The sequence below is a fragment of the Zootermopsis nevadensis genome, unplaced genomic scaffold (genome assembly GCF_977971745.1).
Source record: "Zootermopsis nevadensis isolate Lab colony 2312 unplaced genomic scaffold, Znev_1.0 Znev_ptg000038l, whole genome shotgun sequence".
Classification (NCBI taxonomy): domain Eukaryota; kingdom Metazoa; phylum Arthropoda; class Insecta; order Blattodea; family Termopsidae; genus Zootermopsis; species Zootermopsis nevadensis.
The window spans coordinates 268,532-295,366 of NW_028259170.1; the positions used below are offsets into that span (position 1 = coordinate 268,532).

Below are 26,835 nucleotides of genomic sequence, written 5' to 3' on the forward strand. Positions count from 1 at the left end.
CCCAGTACGACGGCAAGACATTCTTTCTCATAGGTCGAGTAATTTCTTTCCGCGGGAGAGAAAGGGCGACTAAAGAAGGCGATGGGCGCTAGTTTCCCACCTACCTCCTGATTTAGAACACTCGATACCCCTATGTCTGACGCATCGCATTGCAACACGAATGGAAGATGAAAATTAGGAATTTGCAGTGTCGGGTCCTGACAAAGGGCCTCCTTAATGGCTTCATAAGCACGTTGTTGGTTCACCTCCCAAACAAACTTAGCGTTTTTTCGCTTCAGGGCATTTAGCGGTTCAGAAAGCCGAGAAAAGTCAGGAATGAAACGACTATAGAATGCCGCCATTCCTAGAAAACTCCGAACTTGTTTCAAGTTTCTCGGTGTCGGAAACCCTTTTATCACGCTTACCCTTTCGGGGTTAAGGCGGACGCCTATAGCCGAGGAATCTGATCTCCTGAACCCCTAACACGACCTAGGCTGCGTTTAGGGTGAAACCGGCATTTTGTAGTCCAGAAAAAACCTGCCTTAGGTGTCTGATGTGTTAGGCCCAAGTGCTGGAATAAACCAACAGATCGTCGAGATAATGAAACAGAAATTTAAATTTGATGTCTCCAAAGATTCGATCCACTTCACGGCTTAAAATCTGCTTGCCTACACAAATCCCCATGGGCAGTTTAACAAACTCATACAAGCCAAACCGGGTGATAAAAGCTGTATATTTCCGACTCTTCTGATCGAGAGGTATTTGATAATATTCACTATTCATGTCTAAAACACTAAAATACCTAGCTCCGGAGAAATGTTGAAATGCGCTTTCAATAGTGGGCAACGGAAAGGAGTCGTAAATCACTTTCTGATTCAACTTTCGATAATTGATCACCAATCGAAATTTTCCCTCTTTTTTGGCGACCAGGAAGGCCGGGCTGTCGCGTAATTAGAAGTGCTAGGTTTAATGACATCATTTTTCAGCAAGTCGTTCACATGCAGCCGGAGGGTGATCAGTCTTGGTGGCGAACACTGATACGGTGGCCATCTCACTGGCACATCGTCAGATAGTTCGATGCCACAAGTGCTTCCCCTCACCGTGCCCGGTCTATCAGAGAACAGCGCGGGAAACTCTTTAATGAAAGTGGAAATACTACAAGCCGACCTCTCACCTATGGACATAGCTGCCTTCTGGACGCGCCTGTTGAATTAGAGAGAGATTCATACCTCTGTTGAGGTGTGAACTGGAATTGGTATATCCCCCGAGAAGGATTCAGAACCATACCACTATGACAGACAAAATCCGCTCCCAGAATTACTCCCACCGGTAAGCGTCTCGCCACGAGAAAGTCGAAGTCCCACGAGAGGTCGTGGATTTTAAATTGCAGTCTGTTTCTCCAGGAGATTCGAATCTCTTGTGAAGCAGCCGCAACCAAACTGACGTCAGACGGCATTTTCTTAAACGGGACGCCAGACTTCCTTAAATCCTCAACAAAATCCATAGCGACCGGAGAAAAGACAGAGCCCGTATCTTCATCAGAAAGGTCAAAAATGCCTTCGGAGATCTGCCTTCCACCGCGTCCACGGACTTAACCAAACCCAACACCACATGCATATGAATGTTGTGGATGGAGGACGTACCGGGTGGATTCAGAGGAACCCATGTCAACAGGACGAGTATGACTCTCCATGGGTATTAGCCCATCAGCCGAAGGGAGATCACCGATTTGGACCTCAGCCCACTTAACATCAACGGGATATCCAGGTCCTATTACCTCCATATGATTCGCTGAGATTTCCTGCTCCTCCTGTGTTCGCAAAAACGGCACGAAGCGGTCACGAAGCTCAGCAAGAGGACTAGTGGCATCCACTCGATACCTCTCACAGAGCTTCGTAAGGTTCTCCTTGCCCAGGTCGTAGACCCAACCAACCGTCGGAGCCATGAGAGAAGGAAAGGAAAAGAAACAATTAAACCAAATCACCTCCGTAAAAATATAAGATATTCCTACAAAACCGCAACACCGTACCTCGTATAAGCCAAACCCCCAGGGACCTACTTTCGAGACGCATCCAACGCCCCACCTAACAAACTTGTCCCCTAGCTCGGTCCAGTATAAACAAGGCCATAAGAGGACTTGTCTGTGCCCCACGTCACTCTTTAACTTCTGAATCATTAAAGACAACCGGAATACCGAACGACAAATCAGTCGCGATCTTGCAGTTGGCTGGGTCAGTATCTGGTGTGCCTTATATCACGTGTGGTCTGCGAGCTATTTTGTTTGTTTGCTGCTAAGTAATAATTTTGCAAGCTATGCGTAATTATATTTAAATCATTAGTGATAGTGATTACATTGTTATTGCCACGAACTTTTAGGCCTAAAGAAAACATTTGTGCGGAAACACTTACATTTCTGATAGCATCGAAATGGAAGCGAATCAAACGGAGAAAGATGTTTCATCAGGAATTTCTTCCCCTGAACTTTCAGAAATAAAAAAATTCAGTTTCGACATCAAGGAAGACCGAACCGCTTTCGTCAGAGAGTAGTGGAGCCATAGTAAAAACTATCTTCGAGTCCTCCTCTGCTCGGCGGACACACACAGACTGTCTGCCCGCCCTGCTGTCTCGAGGCCAGCGGCTCCGAAGAACGTCGAAGGGGCAGATAGGCCACTTCGAGCCATGAGGCATGGCTCACTAGATAACCATTGTTGTCGACAATAACTAGAACTAATTACCTAAATATACAGCAATTATTTGTTTATTTATTTATCCTTAAATGGCACTGTACTTATGAATAAAGATTACTCGTTATGACGGAGGAAATTTGAATTTCACATGCCCCAAAATGAACCCCTTTTTCAGATTTATATACATTTTGATCTAATGAATGGATTTGTTTGAATTTTTTTTTGATATATTCAAGGCCGAACTGTAAGTATATGCACCATCAACTTTTAACATTCAGTAACTCCTAATTCTGCACAAAATATATATTTAAATATTTCGCATGTTATTCTCAGTTATTTTGCATATAAAGCTCTCACAGCGACTAGGATCAATAACATATTCTTGGGCTATCTGCCTTGTTAATTTGTTAAAAATCTCCGATGGTTCAGGGAGCTTTTCTGTTTCCATCATCAAGGCTGTGTAGGCCCAGATCGCTCCAGTTTCGAACACGGGCTTTGGGGACGTATATACATGTCCACAAACCCTATATCTTGGACACCCCTTTATCCTGGAACTTGAACACCCCTTTTGTTGTAAGTTGGACAGGTGCATGCATGCACTTAGCTTCAATGCTTTTATGGGAAACGTTTACAGTTAGTATTTTGTTGCTTTGAATTTATGACTTATGAATGCCTTCTACCTGATGATTACCTTATGTTTGAAGGTGTGAGACTTTGAACACATCAATGGAATAATTTTGTTGAACCCTTCACTGGACTACAGTACGTATTACTGGTACAGTTTTAACTTTGTCAGTACAGTAGGGCCCCGCTTTTCGGCGCTCCGCTTTATGGCGATCCGCTAATACGGCGCTCAACAGCTGAGTCAGAGAAGTGCGTCTGGCGCCATTTTCTCGTCGCTGATTCAGTCTGTTTACAGCTTTTGTGCACTCCGCGTCTCTATGTATTTCTGGCAATTTTTCATTTATGACAAACTGTTTATTTATATAATATTTCTGTGTTAATACAGTGTAATTACAATGGCGTCAAAGGGTAGTAGCGATAAAAAGAGGAGTCGTAAGCCTCTTACTTTAAATGCCAAGTTAGAGATGATTAAACTTCGTGAACAAGGCATGTCTATGGCTTCCAAACCATCACCAAAATGAATAAGATTCGTTGAAGAGTCAGATGATGAAGATGCGCCATCTCCTTCATCCTTCCTACTATAAGCATATCAATTTTCAAATTTATATTCACCAATCACTATAAGCTGAGGACAATGTGTGTATTACTGATATTCATTTAACTTTCATATCGTTTTATTAGGCCTAGCGCTATTGCGCACTTACTATATGATAGTGTAACATCTTATTAGGCTTTGATATGCATTTGCAAGTGAAATAAGGCAAATATCCGCTTTTCGGCGATTTTCGCTTTACGGCGGGGGTCTGCTCCCTAACCCGCCGTATAAGCGGTGCCCTACTGTACTGTTGCTTGCAACTGAGTTAAACAGTGTTAACAGAAATTGGAACGGTGTGCTTTCGCTCATAACCAACAAGGAATGGTTGAAACTTTATTCGAATTGCGGCAAACATTAGAAAGAGGATGGACAAATTCAAAGATAAAAGCAAAAAAGCAGTGTCTTGTGACGGACTTTTTTTACAAGAAATAAGTGACATCATATGTTGAGCTACTGCCTTAAGTACAATTAAAAAGAATACATTCTGAACATTTAAAATTTCATTGAGGCTGGGGTGTAATGTGCAACCACGAGAGTGGGTTTCAAAAGATTATTATAATTAATAATTAAATTATTCTTAATTCGAGCAAGCCTACAGTAGTTAGATTATGTAAGTAAACAGATTACATTGTCGGTAAACGTAAAAGTATCGGTACCCTTCACTTTGAGCTTATCCATGAAAGTTTAATTTAGTGAAAACAAAATTTGTAAAAATTTAATTTACCCTTTTGATTTTTCTTATCAATAATTTACTTTTTGTGAAGGGCTTCATAATACTTTACAATTTCCACAATTTGAAAGGATGATTCCCTCTATCCTGGACACCTCCGTAACTTGGACACATTATCGTGGAACCGCAAGTGTCCAAGTTAGAGAGGTTTCACTGTATATGCACAAACACTGCACCAACCTGTTCTCACCGCTGACAATTTTAGTCTCAGTGTATACCCTTGGACCCACTAACAAGTGCTGGCAATACTGCAAATGCGGAATAGATCTAACATAATGGCCTCACATTAAATTTCCCTACTAGGCCTGATTTTCATTTTTGTTTCGATGATTAACGCTAGGTGACACAAAATTTCCAACAGATTCAAATTTACAGTGGAGGACATTAACGTGAGTATATTTAGGGATTCGCGTATCGAGATGAATATCTTTATCTTGCAATAAATAATACTTCCGCTGAACACTTGCTGTGGTCTTGTCAATTACGTGGGATTAACACACTAAAATTATGAATGAATTCGAATTATATAAAACCACTACAAGTTTTCAATTCCAAATCTTCGAGAACGTAAAATGGTACAGAAGAAATTAAGTTCATGATGAAATTGGAAGAATGAAACATATTAATTTTCAATACTTTTAATATCCTGCCAGCTATCGAACAATAGGTAGTTTTAATTTTTCCAGTTGTGTGTCTCAGATAGTAAGATGGTATTTTACTCTAAACTAGGCGCACAAACGTTTGAAAACAATGCACTCACGGAAATACAATAAATATATCAATATGCAAATTTTGGATAGTAATATTACGAAGGATTCAATGATTACAGAATAGATACATTAATTCTAGTTTAGTGGAATATAGGAAGAAACAATGGATGGACTGGGAATGTGGACAGAATATGGAAGACAAGGCTAATACAAAATTTTGTTGTGTAAACATTTCTTAAAACGTCAATTTCGAAAGACGAGTAGGAAGCATGGCAAGATCAAATTAAAGTGAATATTAGATAGTTCCGTTGTTAAAATGGATCGTAGATAGAAATTTAATTTTACATACCGATAAAATAATTATAAGGTAGTTTCTAAGCAAAATTAAAAATGTTATCGCTACGGACGGGATTCGAACCTGCGCGGGCAGAAACCATTGGATTTCTAATCCAATTCCTTAACGACTCGGACACCATAGCTGCCCACTACAAGCTTCAAACCTGTATTATATGACGTGAAAGTATGCAGACACAAGTTACGGATTAAGATTTGAAATCTTCACGGCTGTAGAGTGCAAAGTGGGCTGTCCTTTGGGATCGCCGTGTAGTCTGGTAGAAGTTTTTACCAAAGTTTCAGAGGTCCTTTCTGCCTCCATAATCAGGGCGATAAGAATATCTGAAACGTGAGCTTACTATAGTCATTAAATGACTTCACTCCATGGATCAGTCGCACAGGTAGTAAAATAATATATTTTAATGGAACATGAAGATTTTTGTTATCTTGGACCCTGTTCGAATCCAGATGAATCTAACCCGCGTTCTCACATTCTATTTTATACAGGTATATTTTAATATTATCTTCCTATCTATGCCTGTGGTCCAGATAGTTATTTCTTCAATAATTTGCGACCACAAATATGTATGAATTTTTATCTACCTATTCGTGCTACATGATCTGCCCTCGTCTTGTGTAATTTGGTCACCGCAGAAATATTTCTCGAAGGTCCTCGGCGTGAAGTTTTCTTAATCGTGGGATTTCTTCTTCCCTCTTAAGGTGTTGGGTCAAAATGGCATTATTTCCGAGATTATTCCGTACCGTACAAAACCATTCTTCTTCTTCTTCTTCTTCTTCTTCTTCTACCAGTCATTTGTTATCTCTCCATCGTCGCCAGGCAACCTGTAGCGCTTTAAAGAGCAAAAGCGAATTAAGTTCATTGCTACTTCGTTTAAACCAGGTTGGGCCAACCCAAATGATCTTTCGGGCCACTTTGGAAATGCATCATAACTCCGCGGGCCACATATAAAATTATATATCCCCATATTAGATTTAGATACACTATAGACATTTTTTTGGAGTGAAAAATTGAAACATAATGAGTTATTATTATTGTGTTTACTATTATTCTTACATGTAAACATAGATAATATAATAATAATAATGATACTAAGCGTATGTAAGACTTGAGGTTCTCACAGCGGTGAGTATGAAGATTTCTGTCTTCTGGGTTATTGCGCTGTGTAGTCTGGTCGATGTTAACCAACGTTTCAGAGGTCATACTGCCTCCATCATCAGGGCGATGAAGATTTCTGTCTTCTGGGTTGTTGCGCTGTGTAGTCTGGTCGATATTTACCAATGTTTCAGAGGTCATACTGCCTCCGTCATCAGGGCGATCGCCCTGATGACGGAGGCAGTATGACCTCTGAAACGTTGGTTAACATCGACCAGACTACACAGCGCAATAACCCAGAAGACAGAAATCTTCATACTAAGCGTACATTGTAAAGAAATATATAGCACTAAAAATTAAATATAAATATATTTTGTAAAAGTGTGATGAATCTCGCGGGCCGGAAAAATGTTCAAGGCGGGCCACATGCGGCCCGCGGGTTGGCCACCTCTGGTTTAAACTAACCCTACGAAGCAGAGCGCGCATTTGTTACCTTCATTTAAGCCTTAGTACGCAGCATATAGCGACGTTTTCTGCGTCCCATGACGACATCAAGAAGTTCGCAAATGTACGCACAGCGTGAGAGTTATGAAGCGTTTGCATACATTGATTTTTGTCACATGAAATGCTTTGTAACCATGGAGAAATAAGACGTCAGATAGTAACCGTGGTAAAGTGGCAAAAATGATCATCGCTGAGTAGCGTCTTCTGGCCTCACAAGTTGTTGTTACTGGTTGTAGGAAATTAAACAGTACAAGTTTGAAATGACGTACGTGCCAAATTTAATGAAAATTCGTTGTAGGGTCGTATTACTACGAGCTGCATAGAAATGCGAGAGCTAGTAATCATGCCCCATCTGGGCCGTGGAAAAGAGAAAAACGAAGAAATTAAAGGAGAAGATGTCGTATCCCTGGCAGGGAATCGATGGGCCCTCGACTCCTCGCGTCAGGATACGAACTATAAATCTGCCGAGCGGGTGAAATCTTATCTGGTGGCCTTGGAGCTATTGAGTAAGGCAATGTGTAAGGGTGAAAGCCCGAGAATAATCTTCAAACGACTATTTAAAGATTCCTTTATTACGTGATATTAAAATGAAGATGGCCATACGGCAATAGTAGTTGTGCTGCCAAGACCAAATCGTGAAGACCGGCGACAGAGTGACTGCCTCCGATAGGTTTTGAAAGCGTTGTCCCCCGATACTAGTCTTCGAAGTGGATATAAAGGCCTCGGCAAATGGACCTGCCATGAATTAATAACTAAATAGTCCCCGGTTTCGTATTTTGCCTCCTCAAGGATCCACTGTCTCCACACTGACAAATCCAGTAAAGTCCGGCGCGAACAGACATACATCAGAAGAAGCTATGCTTTTACGGATGGCCTGGTAATGCAGAAGTCACAGCATTACCAGCCATAAGGGTCCCACAGTGGAGGGCAGTGTTGACATACATTGCACAAGATCCCTATTGAAATAATCTTCGAAGGAATTCTCAATATTTGGTCCGCAGTTCGGATGGGACAAAGAGACAGAGAGAAAGAGAGCGTTCCACGCACATTTGACAGAAGACACGCATTCGGAGGCACCCGCATTCCTAGTTGAAAATAAAACACGCGTGGCAGAAGCGACCAAAAACGTAAACGTCACGCCAAATAAAATTAATCACGCTTCATTTGCTGATTCGTCTCGATTCAAGAAGATTAAACGAAACACAAAATGCGATGCTTGTCTTAAGGAATGAGACCACGGCGTTCACGTGAGCCCGCCAAGGGTCGCTGACCTCAGGCACATTAATTAAATGCGCATGCTTCATTACTCATCCTCCAATGTTATTTTAATATGGCCCTTTGAAGCCGAAGCTCGTCTAACTGATATTAAGGATTCAGTCCGTACCGCGAAGAAAACACTACACTTCACCATTCACTTGAAAGATCAAATGGTTAACACTGTTTAAGGAGATAATAGCTTTTTACACTGAGAATCATACGGAACACATAAATACACGACTCATAGTTACTGAATTTTAAAGCAGATAGTTCATATAATTACCAGTAGGGTTTAAAGAGTTAATGTGCTATATTTCTTGATATCCATGTCTACTAGAAAACAGTATTTCAATTCTTTGGACATCTATTACCAAAACGTTAGAGGTCTCAGAACGAAGCAACTCGAATTCTACGATAGCGTCTGGTCCTCTGGTCATAGTATCTTATGTTTAACTGAGACATGGCTAAACGACTCGTGCTACGATCTCAATTTATTTCCGGACGGTTACACTGTTTTCCGTTCTGACAGAATATGCACAAATAAGACGCGTGGAGGTGGAGTGTTAATAGCTTTATCTCCCGGAGTACATGCCTGTAAACCCAGGCACGATTTAGAATCTTTCGAAGAATGTGTATGGGTTGAAATCCCCTCTTTTGATGGTCTAAATCTACTCATTGGCAACCATTACTTTCCGCCTGATGCTAAATCTGAAGTTGTTGCTAATTACTTTCGATTTCTGGAAAACAATTTGGACACAAAATTTTCGGGTTATTCTCATGGGTGATTTTAACACCCCCTCGTTTTGACTGGAAGCGCGGTCTCCCTCTGGCTAACTGCCATTATTATTCGAAACTGAAGGGAGATGCCATCTACACCTCCGCGTGTCTTCTCGACCTCAGACAATGCATGGAAACTGTTGGCAGCAGTGGTCTCCTAGACCTTGTATTTACGAACTTCAGTGAGTTGGGTTATTATTATTATTGATACTTTTATTGTAAAGCCGGATGTTTACCACCCACCTTTTGTTATTAATGTCCCATTGTCCCTGGAAACAGGTATAAGAAATTCCGAACTTTCCTACCGTAAATTTGCATCTGGGGATTACACCCTGTTGTATAGCATTCTGTCGAGTTATGACTGGTCATATATGTACAGTTCACCGCTGTCGATGATGCTGTCGCTAGCCTGAACTCGGTTGTTTTAAATGCTATAGATAAGGCTGTTCCCCGCGGGTTTACAAGAAAATCAAAATTCCCCCACTGGTTTTCGAGTGCCTTACGGTACTACATCTGGAAGAAAGATTTGTTTTACAGACGTTTTAAAAAGAATAAATCTGATTACTTTTATAGTAAATTTTCCTTCTCTCGCAAGCTAGTGAAGGCTACAATCAAGTCTGACAGACATTGTAATTTTCAGATTATAATTTGGCCGAACCGGAATATAGGATATATTTCCGTAATACATAAGAAGGGAAGGAAAGATGATTGTAAAAATTAAAGGGGTATAACAGTAACCAGGACTTTAATTAGACTTTAAGGAGGAATAATTAAATATATTCTAGAAAAAAAGTACAAGGAAATAGAGGCGGAAGAACAAGCAGGTTTTCGAGCGGGAGGATCTACAGTAGATCACACCTTTTGCTTGCAACAAATTATTGGAAAGAAAACAGTTCGAGCACAACCTCTTCAATTAGTGTTTATGGATATAGAAAAACCTTGTGATAGTGTTCAATTAACCAAACTATGGAGAGCTTTATAATCATTTGCTTTCAACTCTACTATAATATATGCAAAATCAAACACTGTAGAGAAATTCTATATTTAAAATAAGAATAGGAAAACATTTGGCATCTGGATTTCAATTTACCAAAGGGTTACGCCACGGATGCTGTATACCACTCACAGTTTTTAAAATTTAAGATTTTTACTTGGAGACGGAAAAAAGATTCCAATCTCCGAAACGTCGTTCTTATTGGTTTTTGATCTTGGACGATGGATAAAGTCCACAAAATAGTTTGCTCCAAAATCTTAAGAGAAACTCGAACCCTGGAAAGTTTTCCGTTCTGTGACCTCAGATCATATAATTTCCTCTCCGAAACGAACGCATGTTGCCTAGGCGTCGTTGATTTAACTCGGATAATTTCCTGTCAACAGAAACAATCCTTGTCAGGACTCGACTCCAGTGTCGACGCAAAGATTACTTTTCCCCGTGGAAACCGGAAGGAAAAGTAATGCCTATTATGGACGGGCATTCAAGTAATATCTCTTGAGAAGCAATTCAATTTGCGGAGAAAAATTGTATGGACCTAGTCGTGCGCTGTTTTTCGAGCCATACAAATCATTACCTCAAACCTCTGGATAGGGTGGTTTTCCAGTCGCTCAAAGTACATTTCAGTATGGAGATAGATTTATAGTAACCTTAAAATAAAAAGAGCTTCAGGTTAGCCAACTTTTAAAAGCAACCACATTTGCTTCGAGGTAACTGGAATTTTTTTACCAAATGTGGAGCTATTTAGGAGAACGCATTTTCTGTTGCGGAACCACACTGAAGAACACATACCGAAATCAAACTCTTCCACAGAGAGTGCTTTAATATGCATTGGACATTAGTATTTGTCATGAAATCTCCTGCCACAACTCCTTCATTCTCCAAGTAAGCAATTGCATGATATTTCTCCAGTTCTAGTTCTTACTAAACAGACAAAGAGCAAAAGAGGCAGGAAAATAAAAACTACACTAACATATTTGGTAAACACTGAGGATGCGAAGAAGAGAATAATAACTAGGGAGAAGAGAACTAATGTGAAAATAAAAGAAAAATCCATGAAAACTGTTCGACTGTTTCTAAGTTAATCATAGCTAGGAAACTGGCAATGAATTCGATGAAAAATGAATGGTTTCGAATGTGCCGAAAATTATTACGAAAGAAGAAAAAGGGAAGAAAGTTTGGGTAAAGTGACGATGACTGGCTGTTTCGTTGTCTGCTGTTATCGTCGTGCGGGAAATACAACGAGAAGTACAGATGAAGATTAGGAAGTAAATAGTCCTCGAGAGGGCATCTCTCCCGACTACAACATACGAGGCGCGTCCCAAAAGTAAGTTTCCCACTCGTCCCACAGCTAGCAAACCTTATATTGCGCGAAGCGACTGTGCGTACGTGATAGAGCAATGACGTAGCATGGCGCATGCACTAACGGCACTTCCCGCGTTCTCACAGTAGCATCGTTGCAGCTGTTGAAGATGGAGGTTCTTATTCCAGCTCCCGCCGACTGTGAAGTGCGGTCAGTGATAACGCTAGGCCGCACACGGCTCGACGGACAGCAAGTCTCCTGCAGGAGTTCGGCTGGGAGATGTTCAATCATTCACCCTACAGCCCGGACCTCGCTCCCAGTGATTTCCATCTTTTCCTACACCTCAAGAAATTCCTGTCCGGTCAGCGTCAGCGTTTTGAGAATGACAGAGAGGCGGAGATGGTTGTCACACAGTGGTTCCAATCCCAGGCGGCAGACTTCTACGACACAGGTATTCAAAAGTTGGTCCCACGGTATGACCAATGTCTCAATTCCGGTGGCGAATATGTTGAAAAATAGCTGGACACTTGCTGTATCTGTTGCAATAAATATTTCCATGAAATTGTGTTTTGTTTCTGTAAACGGCCCCAGGGAAACTTACTTTGTAGACCAGCCTCGTACCATCTAGCCGTAGGAGTAGGGACAAATGGACAAGTGAGTTGTTTCAGTTTTTAAATATTTAAATAGTATCATAGTTTAGGGTAGCGTTACCACTGTGCGCTTGCTCCTTGATAATACATTCATATGCTGTGAGGTTCTTATGAACTTGTGCTTGACAATACGCAAGCTCCTACCACTCTCTGCGTATTTGTCCATCTTTGCATACGTAATGACGCTTCCTCTGGGTGGACACAATTGGAAAACACGTAGCATCGAAGAATCTTACTGCGTTAAGCACATAAATACAAAATGGTTAGTGACAGACAAGCAGTCAAATGAAACTGGAATCTACAGTATTATACAAGGCATCTCTTGTTACATAAATACCAAGCAGAACGACAAATCATCTGGGCACGAGACTTATTTTTTCATACGGCGTGTAATTCGAGAGATATGGGGTGTTTAATACGCAAAGGGTATTTACGAATACATTCCTTGCCATACATCTGAATCTTAAGGCGTTTCCAAATTAGTTTTCTGTTCGAAAATGTACTACACTTTGCTTTTTGAATCATAAAGATATCGGTAATTCAGTTTAATTAATTCATTAAAACATTTTAATTTGTTAATATTCTTACAGCCAAGCAACAGAAACAACAGCAAAACAACAAAACAATGTCTTATTAAAGACAGATAACACAGCAGCGCAAGAAGACCTAATGATGAGATAAAATCGAAGAGTTTAAGTGAAAAAATAAATCCTAGCGGATATGAACAAATAAGACGCAAAAGGTTACAGAATGCCATGAAGCTAAAAATTATTTTTGTTCAAATGTCAACGTCCTTGCAAATAAAGCAATTAGCAGAAACGTATCTGGCAGAGAAAAGTAACTTTGACGTCGTACCATAAAAGTAGAAGTGACTTCAGGTTTCTTATTTGGAATGCGCACACCAACAGAATGAAATTTCGAACACAAAATAATTATCTTGTAATGAGGAGCTCAATCATCTGTAATTTTCACCAAATATTATTAAGGTGATAAAATCAACAGCAGACGGCACCAGTTAGAATCCTCTTTAATCGTACTGTGTGTGAGAGAAAGGGCCGGCAATGGATAAATAATTACCTGCGATGAGTTTGTGTGTATCTAGAAAATACACACATAATGTGTATATGCCTGAAGTGAAAATGTACGAGTCTGTCTGTGCCCTACCAGACAGCGCTATCCACGCAATTTGCAATATACAAATAGCCAAGAAACAAACCACCTCTGCTTTCCGTAAAGCCGAAATTACAGCTTCAAGAAAAATACTTTTATTCGGTTCCTGTGTGACATTCTGCCAACAGTTAAGTTTACATAACATAAGTAAACTTAGGCAAATTAACATTTATGATATTTAACATCGATTTGTTTTGTGCAAAGGGGTCAATTTTTTACAACGATTATTTTGACGCGAATTTCTTCCTCAAAAAAAAGTACAATTTTTATTCCAGTAGAAATTCGAAACATGTACATTTCAACTATAAACTACAAAAATTGACATTTCGTTATTACAAATTCTAAACAGGTCCTCATTTCTCACTTCTCCCATGCGTGCTGCATGTCTCGCAAATTCTACTCCTTCATCTGTTCATATTGTCAACCTACCAACATTACAATTACAAATTCACGGCTATGAGATTTTAACCGGAGTCCTGTAACATCTTGGCTGGGAATCGAAATTTTCTCCTCGGAATTCCGTCCCCAAAGACTGTCGATGCGCTGTTAATGTCCTGGGTCTTGAATTTCTAATCGATTCCAACTTCAAGATGCAGTTTCTTTTGTGAGGGGTGTAGCCCTTTGTGCGCGGCCTGTAATTAACGTTTTTCGATAGAGGTAATGTGATTCTCTTAATGCTGTTTATTTTAAAGGACTAGAGTTACGTCTGAAACAAATTCAGCCAGTGGCAGCTGTTTTAAATGATTTAAACCTGCAACGTCCCGGCGCAAAGTAGAAACGAACCCGCAATGAGCAATGATGACATTTTTCTCGCAGTGCGTTCGAACAGTGAAACACCAAAGGACGTTAGTAAGACCACCAGAGCAGCTGTAAACGACCACTCCTCATTTTCAGAATGTTCTTCGTCTATTCAAGTTAATTTATCAACTTCAGCATTTATCTTTTTTTTTAATGCCGTAAATTTAAGTGGAGTTGAAGTAACGGACGCACGTTAAATTCAAATTCTATTGGTACCACGCGAGGAAAAATGTTTTTACTGTCCTCAAAATTTTTTGGAACTTCAATGTAGTATATTGTTAAACCAAATTCATAAGCTTTGGAAACTCACAATGACGATGCCTATATGGGACGAACTTCAATATAAACTAACAATTGGTGAATAATACCTCTTAGTCCATGTATTGACGAGATTTCAACGGTATTATTCTGGAACGTATTATAATAATCGACACCACCGCCTTGACTGTCATTTGTAAATTTCACTACATTTCAAGCGACATAAGCTCTTGGCAAAGAATTCGTCACACATAATTCCAAGAACTGTAACTTCTATGTGACGTCGCTTGGTTTCTGGGCCAGTAAAGGGAAATATTCTGGTAAACAGACGAATGAAATGCAATCTGTTCCAGCTTCAAAATGAAATGTAACAAAGGCATCGAATTATCTGTGTACAAATATTTGAATATGCTTCTGCTTTGCTTTGCAAATCATGCCATATGTCGTATTCAAATGTTTGGATCTGCTGAGGCACCAAAACCTTTCGATACAATTAACCCCATTATAGCAAGGCAAGCAAACAATCTCGTTCCATGACGTCACAAATCGCTTACATGCGCATGTTGGGTTCTGGCAATGCAGCGTCTGGCCTGACCAATGATGTTTAATTGCCGTGCGAACGGCTGAAACATATTTACGAAACTATAAATATATAATTAACTAATAACACGAACTGCAGCTTCACAGAGGAATTTCTGCCAACACATACTCACAACTGAGATGCAAAATTGGGCAGATTTAATCCCTCTACTAACTGACTCAATACAGCTGAGTCGTGTTCGATAAGCTGGTAGTAAGCTTCCCGCCTTTTATAATTATTGCTATGCTGAGCGCTGATATTTTTCGTAATCGTGAATTTTACTTTAAGTTGGTCACAGAATACTGAGTAAGACACGAATAAACTTTTAAAAAATGGTAGACTGCCAAGCCTGTACCACAACTGGAAGTCGTAGCCTGGAGAATGTAACTGGGAAGGAACACCGTGGATCTGACCGCGCGGAGGAAGACTGTGTATTCAGCTACAGCGCCATTTAGGAAGGGAAACAAAGGAGAATCAGTCTGGGACCAAAGAGAGTGGAGTGTCGGACAAGTGACGGCGTTCCCACGCGATGAGCTGTGGGGTTATGGCACAACAACAGCGTAGTACCTGAAGCAGATGCTCTCTAGTTTAAGTACACGGTCCTGGTTTCTCAGCTTTGAAATTCTGAACCAAATTGCGCATTGATGGTTACGTTTAGCGTAACAGATGCCTGTAAACGTCGGAAGAAACCCAGGAACAAAGATTCAAAACGCAGGCGCGTTTCATCCTGAAAATCGGAGTTAGAAACCTGTGAAGATGGCGGTCGTCTGGTTTGTTTCGCCGTGTAGTCTCTAAAGGATTACCGATCTTTCAGAGGTCCTTGCTGCTTCCATCATCAAAGCGATGACGAAGAGCTGACAGTTGTTCCGCGGTTATTCTATGCCAGCTGGCAATATCTCGGAAAGACAGTACCAAGAATGGGAAACTTCGACCTTATTTATCCTCGTGCCTACCTTAAATTGGTCCATCCATTTGATGCAAGGGTTACTACAAAACTAACAATTCAAACTGATTCTGTTTGTGTTTACTGTCAACTGCAGAGCGATGCTAATGTTAAAACATGTTTCACTGCGAACTTTGACAAGTCCTTCATAGGAGGCCTACTACTATTGCTATTGACGCCAAAATTGAAAACGCAATTACAAGAATTAAATAATTTTACTTACGTCTTACACAGACACGAGCATCGAATCTGCGTTATCTAATAAGAAGTACAATACGTAAACGCTTCTACGTCATCTTTCAGTGCGTCTGGCGTGTTCCTGAACGGGAGATCCAGAGAAGAAATTGCCAGTGCCCTCGTGGGATCGAACCCCAGTCTGCCTTTGACGATTTCAACGTCACGTCTAGCCGAAAGTTCCGATATCTGCTATTATTCTCCGAAGTCTCTGTCTACGCGGCTCCGTGACACCTGGAATTAGTTCAGATGTGATGAAGCCGACGGAGTTTCAGCAAGTCTTGTCCCCAAGACACATGTGACTTCGCGTAATAATCTACTTACTCGCATCAAATATCCAACATTGCCATTAAGTTCTTCTGGTAAACACATCTGAAGGTACAAGACAAATAATGTGAAGGATTATCAATTGTTACACTGTTGTGAGTCCTTTAAATTAAAACATGGTTCTATTTCACATATTACGAAAATAAAAGAGTTTCTTGATGGCAGCTCTGTCTTTTTTTAAGACCTCGGTCACCGCTACTGGCAGACAAATGTTCTCTTCTGCACGTCACAACACGTAACAGCGCAAAAACCCCCATCAGGAGCTGCCCGCACGTCTTCACATTTAGCTTGCCGCGGCGAAGTCTCTCTCTGGACCTCCAAACACTTTGTCACTGCATTAGTACAAAGAATGGTAACCCATTTTACCGGGCCAGCCTTACACGCAAGAGAGCGACACGTCTCCGAAGCCCTGGTTCCTACCTTCGAGGCAAGCACAGCGGAGCTGAAGACATCGAGGCCTTTCTGTAAATCGCAACGACTGATGTCGCTGCTGTGTGTGTGTGCTCGCACTGCCCGCCGGGTGCTTCGAACTGGGTAAAAGAGATGAGGTAACATTAAGGCGAAGAGCGTCCTTAAGACTTGTCGCCACGAGTAGCGCCTAGATGTGGTGCCCGTCTCTTCAGGTTGACATCATCATCATCATCTTCTTCGCCGTCGGATGTTTCTGCATCCGGTAGACCACGTTCTTGATTCGGTTGATCTCCTTGTGTGAACGTTTCCATGATGGCTGGCGGTTAGGTAATTTACGTCTTGCCCGTGTTTGACATTGTGGACAGACTTGGCCTCCTTCATAGAATCCCTCGGAATTTTCCAGGCATTCGTAGCAGGCCTTCATCCGACCACTGCTCACCTTCAGTTGTCATCGGCCTCCACACCGTCTCGTATCCACCACAATTCTGTATTAACTCGTTAACCAAGCGCCTACCAGTCCACAAGCCGTCGACAGTGGTCTCCCAGTCCCCCATGGGTTTGTTACCCGTTCGATATTCTCGCAAGAGTGCATGACCTATCCACCAATCGCCCGCTGTTTGAACGCATGCCGGCTGGTTGTCTACAATGAGTCCTCCATCCACCCACTACGCCACAACACGTCGAGCAGTCTAGCACCAACTCTCAAACCATGCAATCGAATTATGTAACACACTTAGGATTTGTGGCCTAAACAAAAATCAAGACATTTAAAGGAGGAACACAGCGTTTTAGCAGTTCTGATTCGTTATTCTGAAAAGATCTCTGCGAAGATCTCAATAATTACTCTCACCCACTACTGCATATTGGAACGAAAACTTGCCTAAATTGGCATTACTCGGAGAACAACCAAAATGCACGTAATCCTGGCATACCGAAAGCCACTCTTCCGCGCACTTGCAACCTACCAGAACGGCAGAGAAATGTCAACCGCATTGTTCATTCTGATTAAACCACTCGTCGTCTGTTACCCCACCAAGATACGTAAATAAAGTGGACTCTGTTATCTGACGCACGCTTAAGTCCTGAATTCAAGCAGTGTCTCCTTCCTGCCTTCGCTTTATACGCGGGGTGAACTATAAACGGCTTGCCCCATTGGTCGGGCATGGGTGTTGAGGCATCATGGATAATGCAGGATGTGTAATCTCGGAGTGCGGTCGGAATGCGAAACCAGTGACAAGGTCATTAAGCGGGCGAGGCTTCCACCCAAGTTCGCTGAACCGTCTGTCCACCTGTCGAAGTTTGGAATTCTGTTTCGGACGCCTGGCATCTAGGCACACAGCAACACAATGCTATCGACTGACGTGTATCGCAATGAGACGCCACGCATGCGAGCACGTGTGTGAAATGCACACGTGTTTATTCCTTATTTACTGACGACTTTCTCTAATTAAAACTGCGTTCCAGGGCAGTACAAATACTGACAAACATCCGAACGGAAACGTAACAAATTACTAAGCAAACTCGAAACGTTGAGCCGGTCAATAAATAACCAACTTTTCTCGTCCATTGCAACATTCACAGGGGCTGTACACTGAACCGTGACCCAGCGAATTAAATGCTGTGAGATACGGACATAGTGAGATTGACCCACAATCTTTGCGTCCGAAGTGACCTGTTACCTCGAAGACTTCCATTTTAAATTTTACAAGTATTTTGTTATCTCCCACTTAATTCCTCTACACTCTAATAAAATAAATGTAAAGACAGGGCCAACAGAATCCGATGACATTTACGCGTAACGTCTAATTGCTTGGATCTGATAAACTTCCGTGACTGGTATTTTCATTATTTAGAGTAAACTGAAAAACATTATTTTATATTTGCTGAGATCGGGGGACGGTGGAAGACCTCGATGATAGCGAACACCCTGAACATTGATGAAGAAGCCTTCAAGAAATTCTGAAATGTAAAAGAATAAAAGTGACGTCTCCTCTCGTTGTTAAACCCACCAATAAAAGGAGCCCCGATTTTGAGACCAACAACGCATTTCACTGTAAAGTAATTCAAATCAGTGACTTATCATCCGCTTATCCACCGACTGACCGACGCTTCTATCCAATACTTTATATATATATAATGTGTCCGCGCCGAATCCAGATATCCGACCGTCCTTGTGCGTTTGTCTATGATCCTCGAATTGCAAGGGCCTAAATGTTTGTCATAGATTTCCATGGAAAAATTTCATAATTAGTGGCTACTCGAAGAAGCATTAGGAAGCAGGATTTGAGGTTTTCACGGCGGTAAGTCTAAAGATTCCTGTCTTCTGAGTTGTAGCTTCGTGTAGTCTGGTAAATTTCCACCAGCGTTTCGGAGGTCCCTGCTGCCTCCATTATCAGGGCGATGCGTGTTCAACGTAGACTGTACGGCTCAACACATCCTTGGGAATGGCTGATATCCAAACGCAAAACCTGATTTTTAATAGAAACCAGTAATGCATGAAGTCTGTGCTTATGATGATTTCTGATATGTGACGAGAAGGATAATAAGTAGTTCTAAGGTGTACATGTATTTTAAGTGCGAAATGAAAATGTCGGTGTAAAGAAGGAATCCATCTTCAGAGCTATCCGCCTACGTGCCTACTCGCCCGTCGTGAAGGCACCTATTACGTAAATTACTTACGTAACTACCCAGGTACTAGCCAGCTAAAAACCTTACGTATTTTTACTGAAACAGAGACTTCAGTTAACCAGAACTAACAGTAATTAACATCTCCCTCTTTAACCACAATTCATAACAAAAGTATGAGGACTTTGAAGTATGGAAACAACACTGGTGAGTACATAAACCACGTGGAACCCCACTCCAGGTCGCCGTGGCGCGTATTGCGGTTAGCGATGAAACAATTTCGTCATTCTGGGTGCCGTCCCACTGTTTGGAAGTTATTAATTATCGATGCGAACTCCCGCCGAGCACTTTCAATGGGTCCGATGTTTTGTACGCTGTTTCCCACGGTGACAGGGAAGAAGAAGAAGAAGAAGACATGTTAGTTATGACTGTTGAAATTTTAAGGATGCAAAATGTATTAAAAACCACGTATGAAATAACAAGCAGACGAGAAATTTCTTTACATAAGATCACGAATTTCTGCATCGCAAAAAATTACGATGTGAGTCGACGCGATCTCACAGAGGGGCGCAGGGCGATCATTTCCGTCGAAACACGTTTTCACCAAGTTAGTTCGTCGTCAGTTCTTCTTGGTTCCTTTTGATTATGTTTCGTATAATTTCGGAAATTTAAGTTGCCGGAAGGTTATATCCCTGACGTCATTCCTGTAACCGGAAGCAATGAAATATTTGTTTTAAATTACGTTCACGTATTTAAGATCGGAAGGAACAAACGTGACCAGACATGTCGCGAAGAAAGTTGAAGTTATACAGATCAAAGACCTTCTTCAAAGGGCATGTTCTTAAAGGTTCTCATACCTTGCTTATGATGAATGAGTAAAAATCACAAACTTCACTGTAGAAAATAACGTAAGCTTCCAAGTATCTCGAAATAAAATACTTCCAACTGTGTGAAAGTCTAGAATAGATTAAACTGGCGCACATTAAGTTCTGTGGCTGTATTTTGGGGGAAACGCCAATGCACATCAGATTAGCGTGACATCGGGGAATATCTTGACTAGTTGAGCCTATATTAGATTTTCAAGACACTACAAGGCTGAGGCGTATAGGCCGCGTCTCTGAAATACAAAGTGAACCCTCCTAAGATGCAGTAGATACTTACGAAATACAAGGTAAGGTTATGCAATGTAATAACAAGTTAACTACTTGTTATATTAACCGTATAATTTTATCTGCAATGAATGACTGTTACATATAATTATATGTAAACGTGAAGCCATCTCAAAGCTCTGTGAAGTTCAAGATGGCAGGCAGAGCTACTATTTAGGGGCCCACCGTAGCGGTTGTTCAGGCTAAGCGAAGGCAGGTACAGTTTTCCTACATTTTCCATTTGTACGGTCGCTCGTACGTTCTTAATCTTGAAAGAGCATGCAAGATTCTCTTACCTCTCAGTGTAATCTACAGAACGGCTTAAAGCGTTAGGCGAAATGTATTTTTATACCCTAAATTTTTTAGCTTCCTCTGAAATATAAAGTGTGCTCAGGAAAAGTATTTTGAGGCACGAGGAAGGAAATGAACCCTGACGAAAATTCTCTAACGTCGCTCCTTCTGTTTCGAACCTCCTCGAAATTTGGCGATGATTATGTAAAAGTTTGGGATTGTGGAATTGGGACCGAACGGGAAACGTTGTGTGAAATAATTAATATTATTATTATTATTATTACCTCCACCTTAACATACACAAGGCACCATTTTTGGAATTTAGCCGTAAAGTAGGAACACGTGCTTTCTCAGTTTTGTGGGGAAAACTTTACACAGACAGTCAACGAAAACTATGAATCTCAAAAAATAAACAAGGTTGTGAAATTCTCGGCCGTTCTAAAAAATATTTTGATGGCCGACATTTCGAGGCACTTCGTTACATCGTCAGCGTAAAATGAGTAATCTGCGATAAAGGCTGATGTCCACTGGGCCTAAATGTAATGATTTTATCGCAGCGTGGGACTAAAGACGGCCTCAGCTATGCTCGCTCTCTCTCTCTCTCTTTACGTCCATTCTCTGTGTAAGAGCATGCCTTGCCCACTGCTACAGCCGATTTAACACGTAGTAGTTTTTCATTGTTCTCTGAACTCTAAGCATCTTAAAAGGATTCAAAGCCTGCTCCAAAAGAATATTACAAAGAAAGATTTACAAATGATATGACCCCTGGAATCACAGAATCTGTCAGAAGTAGTTATTACATGAGAATAAAATTTACCAACTGCTTTGACAAGTAGTTTCGGCCGAGAAACATCGATGCAAAAAAATGTTAAATTGCAAGTCATTTATCTGAGTCTCAAAGGTCACTCTTGCAAAAGTAAGATGTCTAAGAACTGAAATAACAACCGTTAATTCAGTGGAAGTGATTACGTACTAAGTTACGAAAAATGGATTTATGTAGCCATTTTTCTTGGCAACATGCTGGACACACAAACCAGAAATAAAATGCTTAAGACAGAAAGTGACTTACTTACCTTTCTTGAGAACAAAAATGCAGGGGTGGTCAAAGAGGAAATCCCTAAAGGAGTTGCATTCGAGTTCCACGTTGGGCGGGAGAAAGGGAAGGCTTGCAGCGTTTGAGACGTCGTTGCTATATCCATCATCAGGGCGATGCTGGAAACAGAGAACCTCAACTTATACTTGGAACCACCACACATCGCCTCTGCATAAATACGGATTCCTCTATAACTGGTACCTTATTATGCTGCTTTACGACATTTCTTACGTTACATAACGCAAGGTAAGATACAGCATGTATAATCGTGGATTGGAGATATGAAAGTATCACGTCGCAATAACGTGAAACTGTTATTCAGGAAGAAATGAGGAATATCACGAGAACTTCAGCCAGTCTGTGGACGGGACGGGACACAGCGTGCGATACGTGAAAGTTCGCCCACGCTACCAGACAGAATGCGTGGTACGACAGGAAGAGACTTCCATGCCGTAAATCGTCCCCGCACATGGCAAAACCCAGTCGTTGGTTGTACACCGGCAACCACGACGACAGCAGCTTCGTGTACATCTGCAGGCCGACGTCTGAATCTCGTCCATTTTTTATGCCCGTGTCAACATCTGGCACACTAGGCTGTCTGTGAGGAACACTTAGGGCCTAATGTAAATTGTAAAACACGTGCCAATTAAGACTCAGTTCACCCAACAGCTTTCAGTGTAAACCAATAATATAAAATCTATCTGAATGCGCTCGCATGAGTTTTCGGGGCTGAAACATTCAGGCTTCTGACAGGTAGACGCGACGTCCTTATTGTAGGCGCCCAATCCGTGTATTTTGTACAAATTACGCACGAAAAAACATGAATATGATACGAACCTCTTCGACAAAAGCCTGGGACAATATCAGTAATACATAAAACGTTGAATTGGTTTCCGCTAGAATGACGAATAAAGGCAGACACAGGAAACCAGAAGACTGTCACAGAATACTCCGCGGATACAAGAGGCTTTGAGGACGAAGGAGCCGTGTCAATGGCGAATCGGAAGTGAGATCTGGCGTCACGTAGGAAACACGGAGATACGGCCCCGTACTGCACAGGCCAACGCAAATGGGAACCTATTTCATGTGAGCCGCGGCGGGACCGCACTTAAGCAGGAATCTCGCGGCGACCTGCATAAATATTGTTGTCTTTGGAGTTGGAGCAACTTGTAGTGTGATATAAGATCAAGGACGTTTCAGACGTACTTGCTGCCTCCATCATCAGGGTGATCGCCCAGAAGACCCATTTTGTTCAGAATCTGTTGTGTTCCCCGACTCCAGTGCTGCTAAAAAACAGAACTCTTATAATTTTTTTTTTGTATTTCCGTGCACGAGTTGAAAATTCGTATATCACTCCGGGGAATGAACAGGGATACCTGGAACCAGGAGGGAGGGCAGAGAAAATTGTGAGCTGAAAAGCTTCACATTTCGTAATGTTAACAAATGTCACTGTCTTTGAATGGTGAAATCGATAACGATGAGCATGTAGCACGCACGACAGAGTTTAGAAGCCATGCCAAGCTGTCTTCGGAAAACCTGAAGCGGGAGAGAGAGAGATCTCTCGGAATACCTAGGCATATATGAAAGGATAACATTAATAGAGATTTTAAAAGAACAGGGCTAGAGAGTATACTGAATTAATTTGGATCAGGATAGAGGACAGTGGTGGCTCTTCTGAACACGGTGATAAACTTGTATATATTCCATAAAAGGCGGGAAGGACTTTGACTGGCTAAGCGACTATCAGGTTCTGATGAACGTTCTCCTGTTAACCGGGTTATAACATCCTCAACACCAGAAGCAATTAGCCCGAAGGTGCGTCCTTGAGCGTCGCACGTCACAGCCATTGAGAAACCGGGGTCAAGTCGGAAGGTCTGAGGGCGCTTCGCCCCGATTTGAGTTCTGGCACCCTGCGGTCCTACCTAAGTTATTTTTTGCACGGCCGCGGCTTACTCAAACAGGCGGAAAAGGTCTTTGGGAGAGGGGAACTGCTCCGTACGACAAAAATCTATGACTCGAGCGAAGACTGGACCTGCGTCCCCTAGTCAGCGGGCCGCGTGCTACAGATTACAAACCACTCAAACACGTGACTGTCCGTCTGTCTGCAATTACGGAGTTCGTGACAGCATCCACCGACCATTCGACAGTGACCTGACTCACTTCACGTGTCGATAATCGATATATTAACCTCCCTTTGCCATATCCAGGACTGGTCTCTTCGGGGCGATGTTAACCCAGACAGCTGTGCTAACAGGATACCTGCTAGGTCTAACTGAAGGCAGGAAAAATGTAAACTTCGATGGCATTGTACAGATGCATAGGCGAGAGGAAAAGGAGTTAAACACCCAAGAATTCTTATCCTTGACACTAATCATAGGTGAATGTAAGTAATCCACTTCACCCGCAGCCGTCTTAACCCCGACAAATTTCAGTTGATCTGAAAACGCAACATTTATAACTGGTCGAAGCTTTGAAACGTAGGTTGATATAGCGTCGTGGAATAACATTTTGGCCTGGGTTTTCCTGCGATTTACGCTGCGCCTCACGTTCGTGTGTGGTACGAACGTTCGATTCACGAGAAAGGGGCTTACCGAGGCGCCGATGCAAGGGATAATTTAATTATGGCGGTCATATCAGCCACTTCTCTTGCTCTTCATTATTCATTCATTAATTCATTCTCAATATGTTCGGTGGTGCTGCCATCATACCGTAGGCGAAGTACAATGAAACCAAACATCGCTCCTCTGTGTTGAGTTTATCTTACGAACAGATAGGGAAATGGATTCAGAAACAGTTTCAAATAATTTCCTTTTATCTGCGAGCCTCGGCGTTCAGCCAGACATTGAAATTAAGCGAAATATATGTTTCACATCGCGAATATAACAATTTCCCAACAATAGAGCTAGCGTTTTGCTGTACTGGACTTGCGTTGGCGTGGAAGCTTGTCACACAATCCGTAATGCTGGGTCCTTCATCAGACGATATTTACGAACAATGCCTTTGCTTTGTATACATTATGAATGATTAGGTCTAGTGAATTGCTCGCTGCTACTCCAGCAATTTTGATGTAAGACACATGAAGTACGTTACTAATGGGAAAAGAGTATCATAAAAGCTGCATAAAGGAAGAATTTAGTGTTTCTCAACCGGGGCTTGGTAACTTGTTCCTCAGTGGTCCGCGAGTTGAACAGATTCTACTGGGATTCTATTTTTTTTCCGCATTGCCGTAAGCTTTAAGATGTTTTCAACACTGTGTCGTAAAAGTAACCACCGTTTCAGACATTCTTACTGTCTCCATCATCAGAAAGATCGCCCTGATGATGGAGGCGGTGAGCACCTCTGACACGTCGGTAAATTTCTACCAGACTACACGGCGCAAAATCCCTCAAGACAGTCATATTCACAGTCGCAGCCTTGAGAACCTGAAATCTCACAAGTGACTATTAGTTTCTCATGAACTGCTTATCACTGTGGGGTCAGAAAATTTTTGAAAAAGAAGCTTCAAGATAGAAGTTTTAAAAAACTGCATAAAAATCAATCTGCAGATTTCGATTCTGTCTTAAATTTCACGGCTAATCTTTTTAATCACCAACCGTGAAGACACTAGAACAATTTGTCATTCCACGCGGTGTGATCATTTGTCAAATGGGGGGGGGTCTTCCTGGGTCCGCGTTTTTCTAACTGCAAATTTTATCCTGCCGTAACCACAACAACTAACACCATAATCTACTCTCTGTCTATTTGTGATAACATACGTCATCACGTGTTCATATCATTGTATTAATTTAATCATCACTGGCACGTCTCACTGCCAAATTAGAATAGATTTCACCCTGATTTTTGGATTTGCTGCTGAAGATGCCATTTTCTTTGGGGCACAATAACCATGAAGCAATCTGCACAATTTATAAAAGGTGCTATGTCTGGAAAGCGACATAGAATGTGGACTGCCGTAAAAAAGAGAAATCTGATAGCGGCTACGTTTAGGGTATGCTCCTCCGAAACGTCGAGATTTTAACCACATATACATAACATTAAATCTTAAAACTCGCGTTTAAATTTATAGTCACACTACTGCATAAAAACATGTCGAAATTCAATAAAAATTTGTGTTTTCATTTTATATACGCCTGAATTTTCTTCTGTTCCGCTATTCGTTTCGTTCCTTTATCTTCTCTACTGTTTCTTTCCTATCTTATCCACATATATCTTCTCAACACTTTTCATCCTTCATGCCTTCTCACACCATTAGAAATTGATTCTGAAAACACATTTTTGAATCCGAAAAAAAATACTCTGTACGTAATTTTAAAATCTTCGACAAGGTCCATGCCCATGTAAATATTTTCTCTGTGAGCTCAAGGAAACACAAACTGCCCCTCTTTTGATACAGACTAACCCCCCCCCCCCAACAGTCAGGGGTATTTCCCACCCATGGATTCCTTCGTGCCAAGGTTGTATAAGGAGGGTACAGCCTTCTGCTAGTTCTACCCAGAAACACTGAATTATAACACTAGCAGCACGTTCCCCAAGGGATATGTTAACATTCCACTACAATTTGCTACACCCTAAAGAAAGGTCAAAGTGGATCAGACTCGTAGAAGACTACTTTAAAATTTCATTCTCCTGTTCATACACGTATTAAGGATAAATATCTAAGCCGTGTGAGAGAAACAAGGTTACGGAGATACAAACTTGTAGCA

General features: G+C 41.5%; 2 protein-coding genes and 1 non-coding gene across 4 annotated transcripts in view; all 3 read right to left on the minus strand.

The window, feature by feature from the left end:
* The window catches only part of LOC110841044 (ryanodine receptor-like), a 317,152-nt gene that overhangs the window by 128,711 nt on the left and 161,606 nt on the right, over nucleotides 1–26,835 (minus strand). The window lies entirely within an intron of this gene.
* TRNAS-AGA (transfer RNA serine (anticodon AGA)) lies at nucleotides 5,723–5,804 on the minus strand. Its single transcript has one exon. It is a non-coding gene; the product is annotated as a tRNA-Ser (tRNA).
* Nucleotides 13,497–26,835, minus strand: part of LOC147871790 (furin-like protease 2) — a 32,657-nt gene continuing 19,318 nt past the window's right edge. The window contains exons 7-8 of the mRNA XM_087360118.1: nucleotides 22,113–22,251; nucleotides 13,497–19,974 (exon numbers count right to left, since the gene is read on the minus strand). Coding sequence (XP_087216244.1) covers nucleotides 19,951–19,974; nucleotides 22,113–22,251 — 163 coding nt within the window. The 3' untranslated portion in view covers nucleotides 13,497–19,950. The remainder of the gene's footprint in view (nucleotides 19,975–22,112; nucleotides 22,252–26,835) is intronic.